Source organism: Zeus faber (genome assembly GCF_960531495.2).
Source record: "Zeus faber genome assembly, chromosome: 6".
NCBI classification, from domain to species: domain Eukaryota; kingdom Metazoa; phylum Chordata; class Actinopteri; order Zeiformes; family Zeidae; genus Zeus; species Zeus faber.
In genome coordinates, this window is record NC_137201.1 from 21,158,501 (window position 1) to 21,180,209 (window position 21,709).

A 21,709-nucleotide genomic window follows, 5' to 3' on the forward strand; every position below is an offset into this window, starting at 1 on the left:
CGTGACATACATCGAAATACATCAAATCAAGAGGCTTAAGTAATATCCCCCAGGGATTATTAAAGTATTTCTGATTCTGATTAATCGGTAGTCGTGGACGATGACATTGTGGAATTATGAGAATTGTTGTTATTTTTTTGCGTAGGTCCAGTTTTTCGTGACAACATTTGGCTCGAGAGCTTTCTCACAGGGACGTGAGAGTGGAGGGGAGAAAAATCCGCCCACCTGACCGACGTTTCCTATCTTGCCACAGCTCCCACAGTTGTGAGCGCCACAAAATCAATTATACATCAAAACGTCGGGATTTTGTCGACTCGCTCACAAAGAAAACAAATCTTTTTTCTTTTGTCGATTTTTTTTTTTTAGGGGTTAGGAAAAGAGCCTTCTGACAACTCTGACAAGAGGCTTGCAGAGTCTCCTTTGTAAAAAAAAAAAGAAGTCTTCCGCAAATGTTACTCCTTTTATGCATGACCTCGGGCTGCCGGCTTTCGAAAGCCCCCTCGGGAATCGAACCCTCGAGTCTGCAACCTTGACGCGCTCATCCGGCGGCTCAGCGCTTCGAGCCGGCGAGTCACCGGTGGTTCGGATTTAAGGAGCCTCTGCGGTGACTTGGATGGAAAAGTTGGGACTTGAACCGGTGATGGCGGCGCCGAAGGGCAAGCGTCTGAACCCGTCGCAGCACGGCGCCCTGCGGGGCGTGCCGCGTTAATAAAAGAGCTTCTAAGATGTCACATTTCTCAGCAGTTGCTAATTAAGGAATGAACCTCTCCAACCCCCCCCCCCCCCCCCCCCATAAGGAACCAGAGCGAAGAGGAGGAAGGAGGAGAAGAGGGCGGAGAAGAAGGAGAGCGGGAGGAAGATGGATGCGACCGTCCAGAAGAAGAGATGGACGCTGGAAGACAACAGCTCCTCCTCCGGGATGAAGAGCTCCTGCTGCCCCAGACTCAAGGTGAGGTGCAGCGTGAGAAAAAAACGTAGAGCCCGACCGCTGCCAGGCTTTTGGGTTAGGGTTAGGGTTAGGGTTGGGGTTGTTGTTGAGTCCTGGCCCACCGATTATTTTGTCAACAAGTGCAAAATTTCCAAATCAATTTGAAAAACGTATATTTTATTAAAGTTTCTATATTTGAGGACATTTAACTTGTAAGCAAACAAATAAATAAAAATAACACACAAAAAAACCTTGTAAAAGATGACGTTGAATACATTTCTTTTTTTTGTGGTTTTTTTTCCGAGTTCCAGTGAACCCATCGTCACTTCCGAAACAAATTAGTTTTCCGACTTTCCCATGAAGGCAGCAATGCTTGTGGCTTGGAAACCCCTGTCCGTGTCTAAACGCGAGTGTAAACAAACATGGATGGATTTATAATGCCTAGTCGGACTTCTGCCCTTATTTTGGTGAGTAGCATAAAATTAGTGTAAAACAGACAAGTACAGGTCAAATGATCAATGTTTTTTTGTTTATTATACTTGAAAAATCATACAAATCAGCTGCATAACTGCCGATCCCGATGTGGTAAAAAAAAGTAAAATGATGGCTGATATATCGGCCAAACCGATATATCGGTGGGGTTCTAGAAAAATGTAGTCCCATCAAATATTGTAGACCTTATATCTTCTAAACGGTGCGTCCTCCAGGGCTTTTAATTCAAATCTTTTCTTATTGAAATGTATTTTATTCGGATAATTATTTTCCTTTCACCCTTCTTTGCATTGTTTTATTATTTTTGTCGTTTTATCCTTTCACTTCCTCAGTACATGAATACACAATGCACTTAATACACTGGCCTTCTTCTACATTCTACTGTGTATGGTCCTACAGCCGCTCCACGACCTCATCGGGAATGTGAAGAACCTTAAATCCTCAATGTGTGTTTCTTGCGACATATACCGTCCAAAGGACTGGTGTATTCAAACACCTTGAAAGGGTTTCGCCTCCTTCCCTTCATCTGGCCGCTTTGAGCCCGAGCGCAGGAGGTTGGAATGGAGGTTAGAATGTTCCTTTTATTGGATTAACAACCACAATGGACAATAATAAAAAGCTGCTTAGTGGAATTCTCAGGCAACGCTCAGTAACAACCGGTCCATGTGAGTTAATCCTACACTAAGACCTCGGTGTGCGGATTTGAGATTCCGATTTCACTGCTAAACGGAGACATTTCTCTTGCACCCGGTGACTCGGGTGGGGTGACGCTTCAGTGAGACTTCAGTGCAAGATACGCTCTATAAGAAAATAAATCCTGCTTTTCGGTTTAAAGAAAATGAAATTAAATAATTTATTGAAATAATAAAGTGGTTAAATGATCAAATAGTGCTGTTGGATCCTCTGGATTTAGGAATGGATGCCTAATATATGACATTGTTCTGCTCAGAAAACATCTCAGGTCACACTTTTTTAATGGTGCTGTATTGTTTTCATTCAGTGTGATATATATTGATGCAGTGCTTTCCCAATTATTATCCATAGGATTTCTATTGCTATAGTGATAATATCGTCCACGTAAATAAATTATAAAACATATTCCTGCTGAAGTGAATGAGCTTTTCGTGCTTTTAATATGTTTAATCAGACTTCAGCACCAAGTACTAAATCTCTACGTTGTTGTTTTACATTGTTTAAGTTTGACAAATCGGGAGGATTCTTTTATTCACTTTGAAACAAGAAGACCGACGGAAAAACTAAATTTACAATTTCCAGACACACAAGCGGATCCTAACGAGGAGGTTTTATTTTGACGCTCGCACTCCGCCAAAACAAACAAACGACACCATCCCGGATAAACGTGAATTTCTATCTAATTGCTCCGAATTGTTGGCCCCCTGCCAAGTCCGACGGCCCAATTAACTGGAATAAGGACGCCAAGAGGCACCGCACACACGGAGCACGCATCAACGCCTACTTTGCTTTACTCCATCTCTGCCCTCCCCGAAAACAGTTGTTTATCTCAAGCTGCTGCACCTCCCACTGTTCTTTATTAAACTCATTTACAAAATGTATTACATTTATTAAACGCTGCACTGGGAGCAAGTTCGGGCTTTTTTAGTTTTCATTTTCTCAAAATGGGAAGACGATAAGCTGGTGTAGAATGAAGATGCATGTATGGATAATGAATGGATAATGAGTGGATGGATGGATGTTGGATTGTGGGTGGATGAATGGATGGATGGATAATTCAGTTTTTCGTAGTTTTGATTTTCTCAAAATGTTGAGATGATAAGATGGCGAAAAATGAAGATGCATGGATGATAGATGGATAATGATGAATGGATGGATAGTGGATGGATGAATGGATGGATGATGGATGGATGAATGGATGGATAATGGCTTCCGTCTGTATTGTACACTGCGTACAATACTGTGGCGCACTATATACACTATATATACTATATATACTATATACACTATATATACTATATACACAATATATACTTTATATACTATATATACTTTATATACTATATATATTATTTACACTATATGTACACTATATAAACTATATATAATATATATACTATATACACTATATACACCAGCCATGCCCACTTACTGTGAAATAACCCTATATACACTATATACACTATATACACTATATACACTATATATACCAGCGACCTTATCGACCAATTTGCCTAACGACCTGGTCCTCGGAACGGAACTCGGTTGTTAAGTGAGGAGTACCTGTAATGCATCCACGAAAAAAGCAGCAACGACACCTGTCACCCTCATGGCCGTACAACTAAGGACGCTGCTTTTGGGCTTTCTCAGCTTGTTTACCACATTTCTATCCCTCAGTGTGGAAAAGGCAGAGCCGCCATCTGAATGTACCTTAAATATTATTTTATATCATATAAATAGGTTTTATCCCCATTGAACTGCAGTGACGAGTACGAGTCATGTGCATGAACCAACGACTGTGATTGGCTCCTCAGCATCCTGGTCTACCTGCTCACACTTCCTCCTCTCCTACAGAAACCCAATGACGTGCGCTTTGTGCGCTGCGTGCGCTGCATGCGTGCGTGCGTGTGTGTGTACGTGCGTGTGCGTGCGTGTGTATTTGTGTGTCCGTAAGTTGCTTTGGCCTTATGTGACCCGACCCGAAAAAAGGGGATTTCTAAGAGGTTCTCCTGCAGAAAGAGGACAGCTTGGGATCATTCTGGGTCGGTGTCTCCGTCACACCATTAAAATAAATCATATTAAACTCTATGTGACGTGTTTGCTTCTTGTTCCCTCTCTGCTCGGGTTATTTCCAGATGCTCTCACCTGTTTCCAATTACGAGAGGTGTCGTGGGTCTGGGGATGTGTCCGTCCGTCTCTGGCGGGATCAGATCTTTCTAATCCCCTCTTTGTTACCGGGCGTCTCACGGTGCCCACGGGAGGTCGCGTGGGAGTGGAAGGGAGGAGGAGGGAAGAGAAGGGAGGACAAGGGGGGAAAATGGAGGAGAAGGAGAGAGAATGGAGAAGAAGGGGAGGGAATGGAGGAGGAGGGGGCAACGTCACCGGCACTCAGCTGCCTCACCTCCCTCTCTGCTGTTCTCACCACCTCCCTCGGCTTCATTTTATTTTTCCTGACACTCTTTCTCTGTTCCCTGATTTGAACCTACGTCATGTATGTCGTGGAAGTCGACTTGAGAGGCTTTGAAAGTGAAACTCTGCTCTGTTTTTTTTTTTTAACCCAAGTCTCACCTTTCAAATTGTCGGGGGCCAAGGGCGACCGTTGCCCAATTTAAAAGCTTCTTCTTCGGCCAGTCACTCCGGTTGACTCCCGACGATGGAAAAACTGGTATTTCAAACTGGCCCGGCGGACAGTAAACCAGGGTGATTATCTGGAGCGCCTTCCTGAATAAAGCGCATGAGGTAGAGCGGGTCGTCTAGTAATCGGAAAAACATTGCCGGTTCGATCCCCGGCTCCTCCTAACTCCCCTTACTGCTCCCCGATACGTCAGTTACTCGGAGGAATGCATTTTGATTAGAGTGTCTGGCAAGCCATGAATACCATCTCCCGGCAGCGTCTGTCACGGTGCCACCGAGCGCCTTCCTCCGACCAAGGATGTAGATCAACGCGCCGAACAAATGTTGACAAGGAACCAACCTCTGCTCCGGTCGGTGAAGTCGAACCGTGAATCATCAACACGAGCCCGTCTGAGCCAGCGCTCTGGAGTCCGTGTGGTTGACGACTCGGAACCACCTCGTGTCGTTCGGTTGCGATGTGAGGATCTGTTTCCCAAAATGCGGCACTTTTTTTTTTTATTTTGGGGGAGGGCGGGGCACAATGGACTTGAGTTACCTACTACCTTATAAATATGTCTGTGAGAAGTTGTTATTTTGCTAAGATCAGTCCAGGGGAAAAACCCACAAGTCTGTCGGAGGGATTTTGCGAATTCGCCCTTTTTCGAGGGCCCGGGTGACATTTTACCCCGAATGAGTCCCAACGTTTTGTGAGGAGGTGCCGGGGCCTTTTGCACACATTTCCTTCTTCCGTCTTTTTCTCGCTACCAGACCTTCCTCGTGTCCCTTTCCTTCGCCTACTTCGCCAAGACTTTGTCCGGCGGCTACATGAAGAGCACCATCACGCAGCTGGAGCGGCGCTTCAACCTCCCCAGTTACCTGGTCGGCATCATCGACGGCAGCTTCGAAATAGGTGAGTTTCCCCGCCGCCCCGCGTCGAGCGGTCTCCGTATATCGCCGAGTCGGTCGCGTCTCGGGTCTGAAATGAAGAGCAACAGAGAGAATCCCCCCCACCCCCGCGGTGCTGATGACGCACGGATCCTGACCGGATCTCGTTCTGACGAGAAGGGGTCCTCCGACGCTCCGCCCGCGATGGCGTACGGAAGGCGTCCACGGTTCCCTTTTCTTTCCGAGATGCGAGCGGTTCTCCGGCGGGGCCGTCGCCCAGAGGCGGCGGGGGCCCCTTGCTGAAGTGTTCCGCAGGGGGCCCGTGCACAAAGCCTGGTTTGTGCTTCTGGAGCTTCCCAGCGGAGGGGATTGTGGGTAACCGAAGCTCGCAGAGGACCCGCGCACCGTCCAACTTCCTGTTATCCTGTTTTCAAACGGAAAATGAAACGTAGCAGGCAGAAAACCCGACTTGCGGATCAGTTTCGAAAGTGAATTTTTATGTGCACGTCAATGAGTTCTGAAGTTTTCAAATAGAGTCGAGAAAATGATAGTAATAAATAGTAGTAATAAAGTAATTTCTTCTGTGTTTTCCATACATTGTGGTTGACCAAATGTGACACTGCCCCTCAGTGGACACGCAACGTTATGCGCGTAATCCGTACGAACGTTAAAGCGAACAGCCGCGCGGACGTCTCGGCACCACGCCCGTGCACGTTGGCTGACGTGCAGACGGAGAAGTGCGGTCCAGCCTTTCCCCTCTTCAAGCGTCAAGACCTTCGCAGAGGCTCAAGGGGACGGTTTCGTCTGTGTTTTCCGCCATATGTGCCCGAAGTGCTCACCGTCTGTTCTCATGAAGAACGGCTGCAGGCGCTCAGCTGTGTCCAGGTATTGTTACTGAGCCGACGATGGAGCCCGTTTTTACAAGGGTGTTTCTTTTTTAAAACATTTTTTTTGTTACCTGTGCTGTCAGCATGCTGGCCATACAGCATAGAGTATTTGTGCCATTGCATCTAGGACAGCGCTAGTCTGTGAGTGGAGTTCAACTTCTCACGCTGCCATGCAACTCTATTAATTATTTAATCATCAAGAACTGCTGCAATAACTCTGTCCTGTGGACGACCTGTAGGATAAAAAGAGCACAGTTTTTGGTTGTACAGAACCACCACCAATCCTCCTCTTTGGAGAACTATTTTACCATGTTTGGGTCTATAAACAACTAATCACTTCTCCAAGAGGGGGAGATTCAACCAAACAACATTTACACGAAAACATAAACATTGGATGACAACATGTATTGAAAAACAAGTGGCCTCTTCCTGTCATAGTTATGGCAGTAAATGAGGGAGGAAAGGAGAGGAATGCAACCAGGAGGGTGTGTGTGTGTGTGTGTGTGTGTATGTGTGTGTGGTGTCCACCGGTGAGAGTACAGCACTTATCCCAGTTGGTTCTGGTGTGTAAGGTCGAATTATGTTGTGGCGCCTCCAACCAGCGGAAAGGGCCCCGAAGCCTCCCCGAAGCCCTGAGCACCCTGCCCTGCAGCCACAGAAGACCCCCAGGCCCCCAGAGAAGCCGGAGGCCCGCGGAGCAACCCCCACGCATGGCCCCGAGGAACATAACCCAGTCCCAGGGAGCACGAGGAGACCCCGCACCCCAGGGGCACACACATACGACCCATCCCCAAGTGTGGGCCCAAGACGCAGGCACAGAACCCGAGCCAGGCACGGACCACAGGCCCGGAGCCAGGCCCCGGGGCCGACAGACCGACATCCCGTCCGAACCACCCGCCCCGCAGGCGAACCGGCGGCCCGCGAGGCCCACTCCACTGCAGCCGACCAGATGCCCCACCTGGCCGCGACGCGAGCGCCCATCCACGTAGCAGAGTGTGCCCAGCGCGGGGCACCCGGATTTTACCCCCGCCGACCAACGTCAGCAGCCCGCCAGATATATGGGCCCTCCACCTCACATTTGGTGTGAAGTCGCTTTATTTCCTGAGGAGCACATGCATAATGCAAATGCATTGAGTGGCTGTTTCCTATAAAGTATCAAACATGGGATTTTTTTAACGCAATAAAATAAAATACAATTAAGGATATTAATCATGGATAAAATGTATGGATTACCACTTTAAGTTTTAAAACAATAGAAGAAATAAAGGAAACATCAAGCTTCTGGAGATAGGGGATGAGTCAAGATGAGCCTCTCAGTGGGAAGCGTGAGCTGCAGCCTGGAGCTCTTGTCTGAAAATCAGTGATTTATTTGCCTCCGAACCGAAATACAACGTGTCACAATCGAAATTGGTCTTAGAGGAAACGTGGACATTTAAATGCTAAATAAAGGTCACAGCAACTAAGGATTACCTCGCAAGTGCTGATCTGCAGCTTTTTTCCCTGCTTGATGTTTTGACGCCTCTGTCTTTTTACCGCGGCACCGCCGATTATCCTCAACCTCGCAGGGAATCTGCTGGTGATCGCCTTCGTGAGCTATTTCGGTGCAAAGCTCCACCGACCCAAACTCATAGCGATGGGATGCGTCCTGATGTCCTTCGGGACCTTCCTGATGGCCATGCCGCACTTCCTGCTCGGACGGTACGAAAAAGTCGACACGTTTTCCTTTCAGTTACTCATTTCTTTTAGCAAATTGTGTATTTCAAATACCATTATATAATTTGTTGTTGTGAGGATAAAGACGTGTAAACCGTATGCGTTTCAGAGCATGAGTTGTATTTCTTCATCTTTGTAGATTTGCTATCAGATTGGTTGTGGTGTTTTCTCTCTTCCCGTGGATAACGGTCACATTGGTATTTTGTACACAGCTATAAGTTCGAAACGTCAGTTAGATCTTCAGTCAATTCAACCAATAACCTCTCTCCATGTCCAGCAAGCTCACCTGAGTCCGCCAGGGCAGGTGACCGGCCCTCCATACTGCCCCCTATGGGTAAGACCTGGAACAACACCATCACTGTCCGTTCCCTTAACACGGAGCCGAACTAACCTTGAATTTGACGTAAAAGCATAAATTAAACTTACAAACCACATGATTGTGCCTCATAGTATTATGTCCAGAATTTATCTAATGGCATATCTGATTAAATATTTTGATTTTCTATATTTGATGATATTTGATCCTTCGCTTTCTTCATATATCATATTATTTTAATTTATCAAATGTATATATATATATATATATATATATATTTTTTTTTTTTTTTTTTTTTTTTTTTCAGATTTGATTAAATGAAGATGAAATATTTATAATTTATAAATTGTTTTTTATATGTATTTATCTGATCTGGCATCCTTTTCTTGTACTGAATCTGAAATACATTACTACTAAGGGAAGGTTAACTGAGAGTGAATACAATACTGTGCTGTTATATTTTGTGGCCCCCTTCTTTGGGAATTTGTAGATCAGGCCAATAAAAGCAGCTGCTCACTGGACTTTACAAATCAGTTTGTGTATAATATTTTATGATGCTTTTACTTATATATCCTTATACCTTTATCATTTTATCACGTTTCGGATTCCCTTCCAGGCTGCGAGCGAGAGTCCAGCATGTCCATGTGGATTTACGTGTTTTTGGGGAACGTCCTGCGTGGGATCGGAGAGACGCCGGTGCAGCCGCTGGGAATCTCCTACATCGATGACTACGCCCGGTCTGAGAACGCCGCCCTCTATATTGGTAAAACAGCTCCCTGTGTATTAACAACCTACATATTATATTATATTATATTATATTATGTGATATTATGTTGTATTATGTTGTATTGAATTGTATTGTATTACATAATATAATATCACATTATATTATATGATGTTATATTATTATATTATAGTAACATTAACATGTCTCTCAACAACAGAAATTAGAGAAACTTTCTTATTATTCATTTTATTATTATTTTACAGCCACCAACAGGCATTTTATGCATTGCAATTCATATTTAGGCCGATAAGTAATAGCCCTCAAACTGACAGTGCAATACTGGTCAAATTGCAGATATTTACAGTTCACACATTAACTGTTTCATGTGAATTTGAGTATGACATCGGCTACTTTCTACTTTTATTATATCACAGCATGGAGTGAGTTCCAAGTGGATTATATAGGAATTAGGAGATACTATTTCAAACCTATTTAACTACATTTTTTAAGGAAAATATACCAATCAAATATCAATTTAACAGTGAGAAAAAAGTAATGTTATAGCATTAGAAAATTGCTTTGGGTACATATTACAGAAACATAAAAAAAATACAGTACAAATATTTGTCTCTGTCTACACTTTGAAATGACGGAACTGATCCGCCGGGTGCTTTAATGTGACTAAATACACATTTCAGGTTGTGTTCAGACGGTATCCATCATCGGTCCGGCCTTCGGGTACCTGCTGGGTGCCGCGTGCTCCAGGATATACGTTGACATTGGATTTGTGAACACTGGTGAGTCTTCTACCTATGGATGGTTCGAGCTGTTGACTTCTAATGTTTTTATTATTTTTTTCATTTATATGTTATGAAATTATTTATGATAATTCTCTCTATATATACCTTTTCTTTCTTTAAACCAAGGTGTAATAGTAACTATGCAATGATAATACACAATATATAACAATTTAATAATAGTATATGACATTATATAACTATAATAACTTAATTTACTGCAGTTGGTAAGTTCAGGGTGAATACAAAAGTTCTCTGACGCATGAAAGTGCAAACCTCCCAAAAACAATGGAGCTGAGCGATTCAAAAATGTGATTAAAGTGGGTCATAAAAAAATGACATAAAACATGAAACATTTACCAAGGGAATCCAGCCGATCAAATACAAACATTAAAAGCGATCTCCTCAAATCAAACTGTGGCGATTGCGCCATCTACAGGTTAAACGCGGCTCATTGCAATTGTTTAATCCTACATCACTTACCTTTCAAACCGGGCGCCCTCACGCTTGATCTTAAGGCTCTGTTTCTCTTCCCCTCTTCTCTCCAGACAGTGTGACCATCACGCCCGGCGACGCCCGCTGGGTGGGAGCCTGGTGGCTCGGCTTCCTCATCGCTGGAGCCATCACCCTGATGTCCGCTGTGCCCTTCTGGTTCCTCCCCAAATCGCTGCCCATGCCGGTGGAGCGACACGACACCAGCTGCTCTGCAGATCAGACCAGGTTCATCAGGGACTCTCCTGCGATGGACCACAAGTTCAGACCCGAGGAGCCGGCCAATTTATACCAGATGGCCAAAGGTTTGAGGGACCATGATGTTTATTAGGAAGTAGCGGCATAAAACAGCATAAAGAAAGTTGTCGTATTCAGGACAATTAACAGCGAACATTGTTTACACATTGGTTTGTGTTATTATGGCTCGACGGAATACTTGATTCTGATTGGTCAGGCGCAGCAATCCGTGTCGTAATCTGTGTCAATGTGTAGTTGTTTTTTAAAAATCACATCATATTTTCCTGTTTTCCCGTACAGAATTCATCCCCACGTTGAGGAGTCTCTTTGGAAACCCAGTGTACGTCATCTACTTACTGGTCACAATCATTCAGTTCAACTCCCTCATCGGCATGGTCACCTACAAGCCCAAATATATCGAGCAACACTACGGGAAGTCGTCCTCAAAAGCTAACTTCATCATGGGTGAGGAGATTTATTAACTTTCAATTGTAATAATGGAAGTACCATGTTGATTTTGTTTGTATATATGACACATCAGGTCAAAACCCTTCTTCCCAGACGGAAGGCAAATCATTTTGCCGCTGGATGGTCGTGATGAAGCATCTTTTTCACCTTTTTTTTCAGGCATGATCAACATCCCGGCCGTGGCGCTGGGGATGTTCTGCGGCGGCGTGGTGATCAACAGGCTGAAGCTCGGCATCATGGGAGCCGCTCGCTTCGCCTTCAGCACGTCGCTGCTCGGCTACTTCCTGTCGCTCCTGTTCTTCGCCATGGGCTGCGAGAACTCCAGGGTGGCCGGCGTCACCATGCCCTATTCTGGGTGCGTGGATCACCTTTGGTTTTTGCTTGATTTGAACTTGTATCCATGAGGTCCATTTTGGGTTTCATTTACACCTAACTGCTTCACAATGTGGACTGTAAAGCTCCAATATATTTTCCTACTGTGTATTTGTTTATATATGCTGTTTATTCAATATCCTGTTCCTTAGGTCATTTTAGGTTCTACACTCAAAAAAAGCAAGGGTTCACAACTTTCTTTCATTCCCGAAAATCAAACCTGGTTCAAATATTGCATCTTTCAAATAAGAGCTCCTTATTTAAAAGACGGAGTACTTTTTTTTCGTGTAATTATCAGTGGTCAGTGGTTGATTTTTCCTGAATTGGTTTTATTTTCATGGTAGAGAGCAAGGTCTTTACAATGTATTATAACATATAGTATAACAGACTTTGTTACAAGTCATATCTGAACTGACTCTCAATGAGGACTTTGACTTTTAGGAAAACTACACTTCAAATTGCCCAAATCCTTGACCCCGATTTCTGGCGACCCCCTATGGGGTCCGGCTCCCAAAGGTTGGGAACCAGTGAATTAAATGGTTGTAATGACTTTGATCTCGGTCTCCAACTTTAACGGACGCCCACCAGCCGATCAGAAACAAGCATTTCCCGTAGTCATGGCATAAGTGTAGTACGACATAGCGACATTTTTTTGCTATTTAGCAAATTTTTGTATTGTAACCCAAGAATCGCTATTGAAGTTTCTATGTCCTCATCATTTTTGTTTCACGTATGCAGAGTGGGAGGCTTGTCGTACTCGGATCGCTCCCTGTTTTCAGAGTGTAACGCCGGCTGCCGCTGCCCGGACACGGAGTGGGATCCGGTTTGTGGCAAGAACGGCATCACCTACGTGTCGCCGTGTCTGGCGGGATGCACGGCTTCTACCGGATTGGGCAGAGACACGGTCAGACCCACAGAATACATGTGGCATTATAAAATACATATGTGTGGCAGTTCCAAAAAACACGTTTTCAGGGCCCTCCAACGCAGAAACACAGACGAGGGGGTAGAAACACACAAGTTTTATTGTAGAGTGTGGGCTTAGTGGTGCAAGCCTGGAGCAGATGTACAACATGTAATGACAAGGGCTCCTCGGCTGTGTGTGTGTGTGTGGGGATGGGGGTTTTACCTGTTGCTCGTTGATTACTCTAAGGAGCAACAGGCGTACAGCCACACTGCTCCTGGGCCCAATTACCTAGACCCAGGACAGGTGTGGCTGCTCAAACCACACCATGCCAACACCATAGTATTATATTATCGATATTGTAACCCCCTATGCTGCTAATCGTGTTGTCCCTCTTTCTCCTTCCAATGTAAAAGACAAGAAATATATTCAGTGTACTTGATATAACACCTTTCTGATGATATTGTGATGATTTAAAGGGATACTCCAGTTTTGGGGGGATTCACTTTTCCTCGATAATACCAAGATTTAGGTCGATATCCCTGGTTATTCGTCAAAAATAGTTCCGAATGTAGCAGTATTTAAAACAAACAAAGGTACATTTTTTCTAATGTTTTATTTTTATTCTTATTATATAAGGTTTCTCTAACCTTTCTGAGAGGCTGGCTTCCCTGGAATTCTTTCTCAGTTATGGACACACCGGTATGCAAATGAATTGACCTTTTTGTTTGAATCTGGGAAACACTGACAAAATAAAAGCAAATTTTCCCAAAACTGGAGTATCCCTTTAACATGGACATTGTACTGTACACTGTAGATGTTTCTGAAAGTTTTGAAGTAATTTTGACTGGTTCTCTGCCAATAAGTGAGATTCTTTACATACAGTCGCACCAGTATGGATTTAGCTCATCTATTTACGGTGTTGTTTTTCTTCTTCTAACTACTCTTCTCCCTCCTGTCCATCAGGTGTTTGAGCAGTGCCGCTGCGTAGCGGAGTCTGCCTCGCAGACGGAGAACCTGACGGTGGCCTTGGGTCAGTGCTCCACCAGGGAGAGCTGCGACCGGGTCTTCCCGTACTTCCTGGTGCTGTCGGTGCTCAGCTCCTTCATCATCTGCCTGGGGGGGACGCCGGGCCTGGTGCTGCTCATCAGGTCCATTTTATTTATTTTTGTCAATTATTAGAAAAAAACGACTTAATGACTAGTAAATTAATAATAGTACGTAGAAATTAACAGAGAAAAACCGACGAAAGTGCAGAAGACATTTTATCATATAAATTTGACAAATTCTTAAAAAAAACCATATTTTACAAGTTTACATTTGAGTAATAGTCAAGTTCAGGTCATAACACTGCCATTTGTGAACATAAAAACAATCCAAAATATGAAATGATCTGTAAATTTTAAGACTCTTTTCTATCTAAGTCATATTTTTGGCTGCTAGCAGCCATGGCTATAAAACTTTCTTGAATTGACAAAAGGATAAATCAGACTTAGCGGAAATTTGCGTTGAATAAATAGTTCAATGAATTTTTTGGGGTTCTGTATGACAAAACTCCAGAGGGTTTTTAATGCATAAAAATGTGTATTCTCTTAGAGTTATTTAGTAAATTTGGAAACCAATTCATTACTCAACTCATTTTTAACACTGCAGTGCCCATTTGTTGCTTTTGGTTTTAATATTCACCATAGAAATTGGGATTTTTGTCACTTCCATTGTCAATTGAAAAAATTCAACCTCTGAAACCTCCTAATCTCCTAACCTCCATCCAGGTGTACCAGGCCCGAGCTGAAATCCCTCGCTCTGGGAATTCAGACACTGACCACTCGAACCCTCGGTGAGAAACTGTATTTTTTCTCACCAGGTTTTTTTTATAATGAACCATTTAGATAATAGATCCAAAAAATATATAATTTGAAGCCAATGAGTTGCTGTTTTGTGCTCTATAGATCTATGTGATCTATAATCTATCATTTAAAATTATTTATTTTGTCTTAAAGGTGCAGTGTGTAGAATTTACGGAACGGATTTAGCAGAAGTGGAATACAATATAATAATTATGTTTTATGTATGTGTATAATCCCATGGAAATAAGAATCGTTGTGTTGTCCCATCCTTCGAATGAGCCATTTTTATCTACATGCGCTTCACAGAGGCCGCCATGTTGCGCCACCATGTTTTTTCTGCAGTCGCCCCGAACGGACAAAACAAACACTTGCTCTAGAGAGGTGCCAATTCCCGTTTTTCGCGGCCACCGTATCTCCCACAGAGGCCGCCATGTTGCACAGTTGGTTGCCATCTGCAACCTCACCGCTAGATGCCACTAAATTCAACACACTGCACCTTTAAGTATTATTTTTTGTGTGAACATTTGACTAAATAAGGTATCTTATTTGAGAACAAAACTTTCCACTTGCCTTTCCCTGGCATTCACTAACATTATTATATAACATTAATTCTGCCCGCAGCTGGAATTCCGGCTCCAATCTACTTTGGCGCCGTTATCGACACCACGTGTCTCAAATGGGGATACAACCGGTGTGGAGGCAAAGGGGCGTGTCGAATATACAACACCTCAGCATACAGGTACTTTATTAGTACGATATAGGTACTTTGTTACCTCATGTTTGCAAATTAGCTTGGAAAGTGGTGGACAGTGGCCAAGGGGAAGCATATAGGGGTTGAAGAGGAGGGGGCCAAGCACAGAGCCTTGTGGGACGCCCTGGGTGACCGGAGCAGTGGTAGATTTGAACTTGTTGATGTTGACGCACTGGAGGTTTGATTCGAACCGGGAGAGGACAGTGCCGGTCATGCTGAGGGAGGTTTTGGAGGGTGGTGAAAAGGGTGAGGAGGATGTAGTGGGCGATAGTGCCAAAGGTCAAGGAGGATGAGGATGTTTAGGGAGCCGGCATCTGGGGTGAGGAGGAGGTCAGTGATGACTTTCATGATGAGCAGTTCCTGTGCTGTGTCGTGATGTGAATCTGGATTTAAATGGTTCGTATCCGTGATTTTTGAGGCGTGGGTAGTGTGTAAATCAGGGTTTCCCAGCCATCTACCATGACACACTTCTTTTAATTCAATTATCAAGTGACTTTGGTCTCGCAGGATCGTGTTCCTGGGCCTGACGCTGGGCCTCAGGACGGCGTCGTTCTTCCTCTGCATCCTGGGTTTGTCGCTCCTGAAGAGGAGGATCCAGGCGGAGGAGAAGGAAGACATGTTCAGCGACAACGCCGAGCTGGAGTCGCTGAGGAAGGAGGACAGCGACTCCATGCACCCCGACAGGGAGACCTGCCTGTGAGCTTCTTCATCGTCCTCTTCCTCCTCCCACCCTTCATTCCTCCTCCGTCCTGCCTCTCACCAACCTCCTACTCCGTATCGTCCTTCCTCCTCTTCCTCATCCTACCCTTCACTCATCCTCCTCACCCTCCTCCTCATCGTCCTCCTCTTCATCCTCCACCTGCTCCTCCATCTCTACCTCCCCTCCTCATTCTCTCTCTTTGTCCTCATTCTCCTCCTCCTCCTCATCTTCCTCCTCCTCATCCCCACAACTTTCATAGCACACAGGGAATATGTTTGTATGGGATTCATCGAGTCATACGCTTTGTAAAAAGTCATTTTTAATATAAACTAAAATAAAAAACATTTTCTTAAAAGTGTTAAAAAAATTCACGTTTGTGTTTTGCGTAATTATAATAATTTAACCGTTCTGGATTTCATGTCGGCCTTTGTTATGACGATTAAACTTTCTAAAAAATATTTTTGTGTGTGTGGCCCGTGGAGAAAGTTCGAATCCATAATCCAGTGTTTGTATTGGAGTCAGCAGGAAGCCGGGCTTTGCGAAACGGGTCTGTGCAGCGTTTCCAGCGGAGGAACCGTGAATGTAAATTAAATATCTGTTTAAAACTGTGAATGAATCAAACAAAACCAGTGTACAAATGACAGTAACTCACAACGGAAGATTTAAAAAACGTTTCCATTTCCTACTGTGACGCCAATAACAACAGATGGAGCTTCACTGTGTTTGAAATGTGTTTGTGAATTATTTGTTAGAATAGAAAAATGCTTGTGCACATCGGGTGAGACACACCAGCGGCAGCATCATGGAAACCAAATGTTTAGTTGGGAAGAATAAGCCCCGTTGCAGAAAGTCAAAACGAAGACGCAGAGCGAGCCACGTCTGTGTCCAACGTGTGAAATCACCGCTGTGCCTCATCATGAAGTTGAATAAACTGCCTCTTACCACGTTAAACACGTTGTTATCTGCAGTCTGTAATTCACGTGTTCCCTGTTTTACTGTTACCCTGCCAACGGAACAGCATGAAAGTGACAAAGGAAATAATTGATTGCCTATCTCCACCGAACCGTTATTTATTGTGTTTGTATAAGAAGTCGGGACTCTGGGGAACTGATATCACAGCCGCACAGTCTGGTCACACAGCTCTTAATCTTTTAATAAAGCAGTGGGAGATATCCCTGCTGTATATTATATTTTACTATAAACCGCATGGTGACAATGCAGAGGTATATCAAGCGATCAGCACGGAGCATGACAATATTTTCACGAGTAAATGTATAAATACGACAGAGTTATCTTTCAAACATATTGAACTAAAAAAAAGTTGCATCCATTATAATTATTGCTTTTCCCGGTTGAGCGTCTGGCAGTGAACGCAAATTAAAAATGTCTGTGTTTGAAGACGGTGTTTTGGGCTGAACAGTGCAGACTGACGTCAGGGCCTCCGGCGGTTTGGGAATCCGACAGCATCCGACGGTAGCGCGAGAACGCTGTGTGACAATGGATCCTTAATTGGTGGAAATACAAATAAACAGATAAAAAAAACCTTTGAAGCAACAGCCCAGTGGCTACTGATCCTTTTTGTCTGCAGTGTTTTGGAGATTCTGTGGATCAGACAAAGGTTTTTTTAGAGAGAAAGGTATAGAAGCGTAGATGGTTTTCTGTATTTTCGTTTTGTACATGGCTAGACAATATTGACTAGATGGAATAGCACAATATTTTTGATTAATACCTTGATATGACTTATTTGACAACATTTTGAGGATGCCTCCTGGTGCTTTTCTAAGATATTTACACTATTGAAAACAATCATTAGTAATGTGGACATTATGGCCAGATGAACAGTCTATGAAGTTCAAAATATTGCATTACTTTACATTACTGCTATAATGCTCCTTAAATAAAATATTTACCTGTATCACGAGAACCCAAACCCCAGATGAATTCTAGTCTCATATCACAATATCTTGGTTTTGTGTGTGTATAACATGGTGTTCTGTATATCCATTATCTATTTGTGTGTGTGTGTGTGTGTGTGTGTGTGTGTGTGTGTGTGTGTGTGTGTGTGTGTGTGTGTGTGTGTGTGTGTGTGTGTGTGTGTGTGTGTGTGTGTGTGTGTGTGTGTGTGTGTGTGTGTGTGTGTGTGTATGTGTCTCACCTGCATGTGGGTGTGTTCCCTCAGCAGTCGGTCATACTCCTGGGTCAGTCCCTTGCTCTGCCTCTTCATCGCCTCCAGCTCAGTGTGGGATTTACGGACGGCTAAAGAAAAGAAAACTAACTTGTATATATGTCCAATCATCATAAATATAATGGATATCTTTGACACGTTGCACGGCTCTTTTGCACTCCCCCAAATTAGCTCTGTCGGCTTAATGTAAGAGACTAGAAACTGGAAGTTGCATCGCTTCCTCTTGGCAACCTGCTGTAGCCAACGCTACACGTGGATGCACTACGGCGAATGTAAAAAAAATTAAATGTTTAAAATATGTAGAAACAATGCACTATGGGATGTGTGGCATTAATGTGAGTTTAGAGTTGCATTTGTTAAAAAGGAGATTTAAACTGTTTTTTTTTTTAGGCCTAAACGTTTGCCCCATTGGACTGCATTGAAGCCCAGTGAGAAGCTGCAGCGGAGTTGTGAAGCATTTAAAGAGGTTGTTGCTGAGAAAAGTTCTAAATTATGGGAAACGACATTTTAATAAGGATTGGGTTGAAAAACGGGGATCTCATCCTAAAACGATTTGGCTGTGTTAAAAACTATGATAAGGTTTCAATTTTGACGGAAGCATTTTTTTGAGGACCCACCATCGTCCGCAGCTTTGAGCTCGCGTCGCAGCTTCTCTGCCTCCGTCTTCAGGTGTTGGTTCGCCGACGATTTTGACTTTTCCTCGTCCACCAGAGCCTGCGCACACGGGAGTGTCTTTGATTCTGGAGTTATTTTCGCCCGGTTAGTAGTTTTGTAAAGATGGTTCAGAGATTATTTTTCTACCCAACACAGATGGTTAGGAAGACAATAAACTCAAAATAAGCAGCATTGGCACAATTGAATTACCATACAATGAAAGGAAAAAAACAAAAAAATAAAAATAAAGACATATATTAACAGACTTTCAGTAAATGTATGGCACACTGGGGAGGAACGTGGACTGAAAAGGCGTAGCGAGTGAAACAATATGATAAAAGCTTAATTTACTGATCATCATGAGCACTTTATAACGTTATAATCTATATAACAGCCACTACCATCCAGTCCAGTCCATAGTAAGCAGTTTGGGGTTAAAAGTCGTGCTCGACACTGGTGTGCATAGAGTTTTCCAGGGACAAAAAACTCTAGAAAAACAACAGAAAAGTTGTATTATGGTCAGGCAAGTGTGGTCTTGAATGAAACTTTATGATGTGAATTTACATCGTCATTAAGTGTTGACCGGTTCAGTGCGTGGAATCTGGAAACAGCCCTTATGCACTCGGGACCGACAGGACACGGGTGCTCGCTTCGCCTACTCTCGCCAACGTGTTTCGAGAAACAACTCGACACTTTTGAACGGAATGCTCCTCCTGCAATCCCATAATGAACACAGAAAGAGGATTCTTCTCTGGGGGGGGGGGTGGTACTGTGCTTTAACCGATCCGCTTCTCACCCGTCTGAGCAGCAGGTTGTCCTCCAGCGTCTGATTGGCCGCTTGGTGGGCACCGTCCATCTGAGCCTGGAGCCCGGCGTTGTTCTCCGTTGTCACGGCAACGTGGTTGAGCAAGGTGACCACGCGACGCATGATCCTGTGAAGACATTGACCCGAACCGATGCCAAGACGACACAAGCCAGGACAGAGGACAGGAAAGTGCAGTTCAGCCGTTGGCCACGGTGCTCCAGAAAACCTCTCACTGAATGGAAGTCAATGGAAAAAGAAGAAAACTCTCTCTAAGAGTATAACGCCATATTCTTTCTCCAGAAGACGTTGGGGTCTCAATAGTTATGTTTTCTTCTTCTAATGGTCGTCTTGGTTGTGATTTAGAAAAATATTGTTCCATAAAAAGGACATTAAAGCTAAAAGTGTGGTACATTTAGTGTAGTTGCCTCAACTGACAGGTCACTAATTGCCCAAATTTAGAAAGTTCAAAATGGTGGCTGGCATGAACCCAAACTCAAGGCTTCAAATCATCTCCAGATGATTCATCCCAGCGGCAATAAATCTGAATCATACGTAAGTGTTTGGTGTGAGATGAAATGTAAACGACAAAATCCCTAAACCGCAGTGTAAACAAATGGCCTCAAAAAAACCCCGCTCCTTACAGCCAAAGAAAGAGCGAGAATCCAGAGATGTAGAGATTCCTCTGAGCTCTGAAGAGCCTCATGTGGAGATGATCCAACAGGTTGGGGTTCGCTTGGGCGTCCTGAGACGACTGAGGCCCAGAATACTTGTGAACGTCTCGAGCAGCGTCTGGAAGAGGGAGCCACAAAAAGAGACGAAAATACCTCAAAGGAAATACAGACGCTGTTTGGTAAGGATGAGAACGAGATGGAGAATCATAGAGTGAATCTGCGGAATAATATTGGTGTGAAAATCGTTGTCTCCTTATTTATTCACCTTATTTTTGTTATTAGGGGTTCATCCAGGGGTGGAACCCTATTGTTATTGTTTGGATTTTTATTATTGTTATTATTATTATTATTATTCTCCTCTGCACTTTCCGGGTTAAAAGTGTCTGGAACAGGACAGCTGCTGGAGCTTGGGACACAGCTGAGGTGTCGTTAGAAACGGGACGTCCCAGACGTGGTTCAAGTTTCATCCAAATTCATGTTCGGATCAGGAATTTGTGAAAAAACGATTTCACCAGAATTGCCAAACATTTTGGCATCGCCTATATATCGGGTGTTGGAGCGAGAGAGATTTTGTGGAGTAAGACGCTTTGTGACATCATCATCCAATTCTCTATGTGCAGGACGTGGCTACGAACGTCCATTCCCATCGTGTGTGTGTGTGTGTGTGTGTGTGTGTGTGTGTGTGTGTGTGTGTGTGTGCGCGCGTGTGTGTGTGTGTGTGTGTGTGTGTGTGTGTGTGTGTGTGTGTGTGTGTGTGTGTGTGTCATTTTACCTGCTTGACGTCGGTGGGCGCTTTTCGTTTATCTTTTTTGCCTTTGCCTTTTTGTAAATCAAAACACATTCTGTCCCATCTAACCGGGTACTGTGACCTAATTTTGCGGCATTGGAGCCAGTCGTTACACACAAACTCAAGGTGTCGAAAACGGCCGGAAACATATTCTGTGTTTGTATCTCACACATGGAGTTTGATTGCAGCTCCAGAGCAACGGGTCTGAATCATGTCTGTTTTATTTTAGTCCCAAAAGTTAAAAAAGTTGATGAAATGTCTCTGAGGGACATGCCGTGTTTAATCTGTTTCAATGGAACAGTGTTGTCGGGAACTTCCTTCCACAAAGACACCGTGAGGCAGGACTCTGTGGACTACAGGTAGTAGACAGACGCCTTCTCATTTTTAGGATAGAGTCATAACACGCAACAAGTATATCAGCTGGTATTAGTAATTCTGCGTGTCACCGGGACATGGAAAACTCACGTTGCCGAGTCATTGCATCAGCATCTGCTGTATTCAATGGAAACTGGGAAAACTGTAACTCGTTTTAGACGTAATGCTGAAAGTAAGAGGAGCAATAGCACCAACCGATGCTGCGTTCCATGGGGATTCAGTGTATTGCTACCTGAGCAATTATTATTATTATTATTATTATTATTATTATTATTATTATTATTGTCATTGTTGTTATTATTTATCTTATAACTTTTATTATTTTTATTATTATTATTATTATTATTATTATTATTATTATTAAAAAACAAAAAGTCTACCAAGGAAAAGTAGGATGAGGACCATGATCA

General features: G+C 43.7%; 2 protein-coding genes across 4 annotated transcripts in view; one reads left to right on the top strand and one right to left on the bottom strand.

The window, feature by feature from the left end:
* Positions 1-859: 859 nt before the first annotated feature.
* Positions 860-15,822, top strand: LOC307231994 (solute carrier organic anion transporter family member 1C1-like; the record flags this gene model as incomplete). The annotated part of the gene is made up of 14 exons (XM_080002875.1): positions 860-949; positions 5,495-5,636; positions 8,064-8,196; positions 8,424-8,545; positions 9,144-9,290; positions 9,953-10,051; positions 10,600-10,848; positions 11,081-11,245; positions 11,408-11,603; positions 12,359-12,524; positions 13,491-13,675; positions 14,297-14,361; positions 14,993-15,110; positions 15,630-15,822. 14 exons carry the CDS (start codon positions 860-862, stop codon positions 15,820-15,822), a joined length of 2,070 nt encoding a protein of 689 aa, XP_079859001.1.
* Positions 15,823-16,863: 1,041 nt separating this feature from the next.
* The window catches only part of bcap29 (B cell receptor associated protein 29), a 6,151-nt gene continuing 1,305 nt past the window's right edge, over positions 16,864-21,709 (bottom strand). For 2 of the 3 annotated variants that reach the window (XM_080002419.1, XM_080002420.1), the window contains exons 3-8: positions 21,680-21,709; positions 20,108-20,255; positions 19,458-19,698; positions 18,625-18,721; positions 17,978-18,078; positions 16,864-17,423 (exon numbers count right to left, since the gene is read on the bottom strand). The exon at positions 21,680-21,709 is cut by the window's right edge and continues 71 nt beyond it. In XM_080002419.1, coding sequence (XP_079858545.1) covers positions 17,388-17,423; positions 17,978-18,078; positions 18,625-18,721; positions 19,458-19,698; positions 20,108-20,255; positions 21,680-21,709 — 653 coding nt within the window. In that variant the 3' untranslated portion in view covers positions 16,864-17,387. The remainder of the gene's footprint in view (positions 17,424-17,977; positions 18,079-18,624; positions 18,722-19,457; positions 19,699-20,107; positions 20,256-21,679) is intronic. The other variant, XM_080002421.1, reaches the window with a different exon arrangement.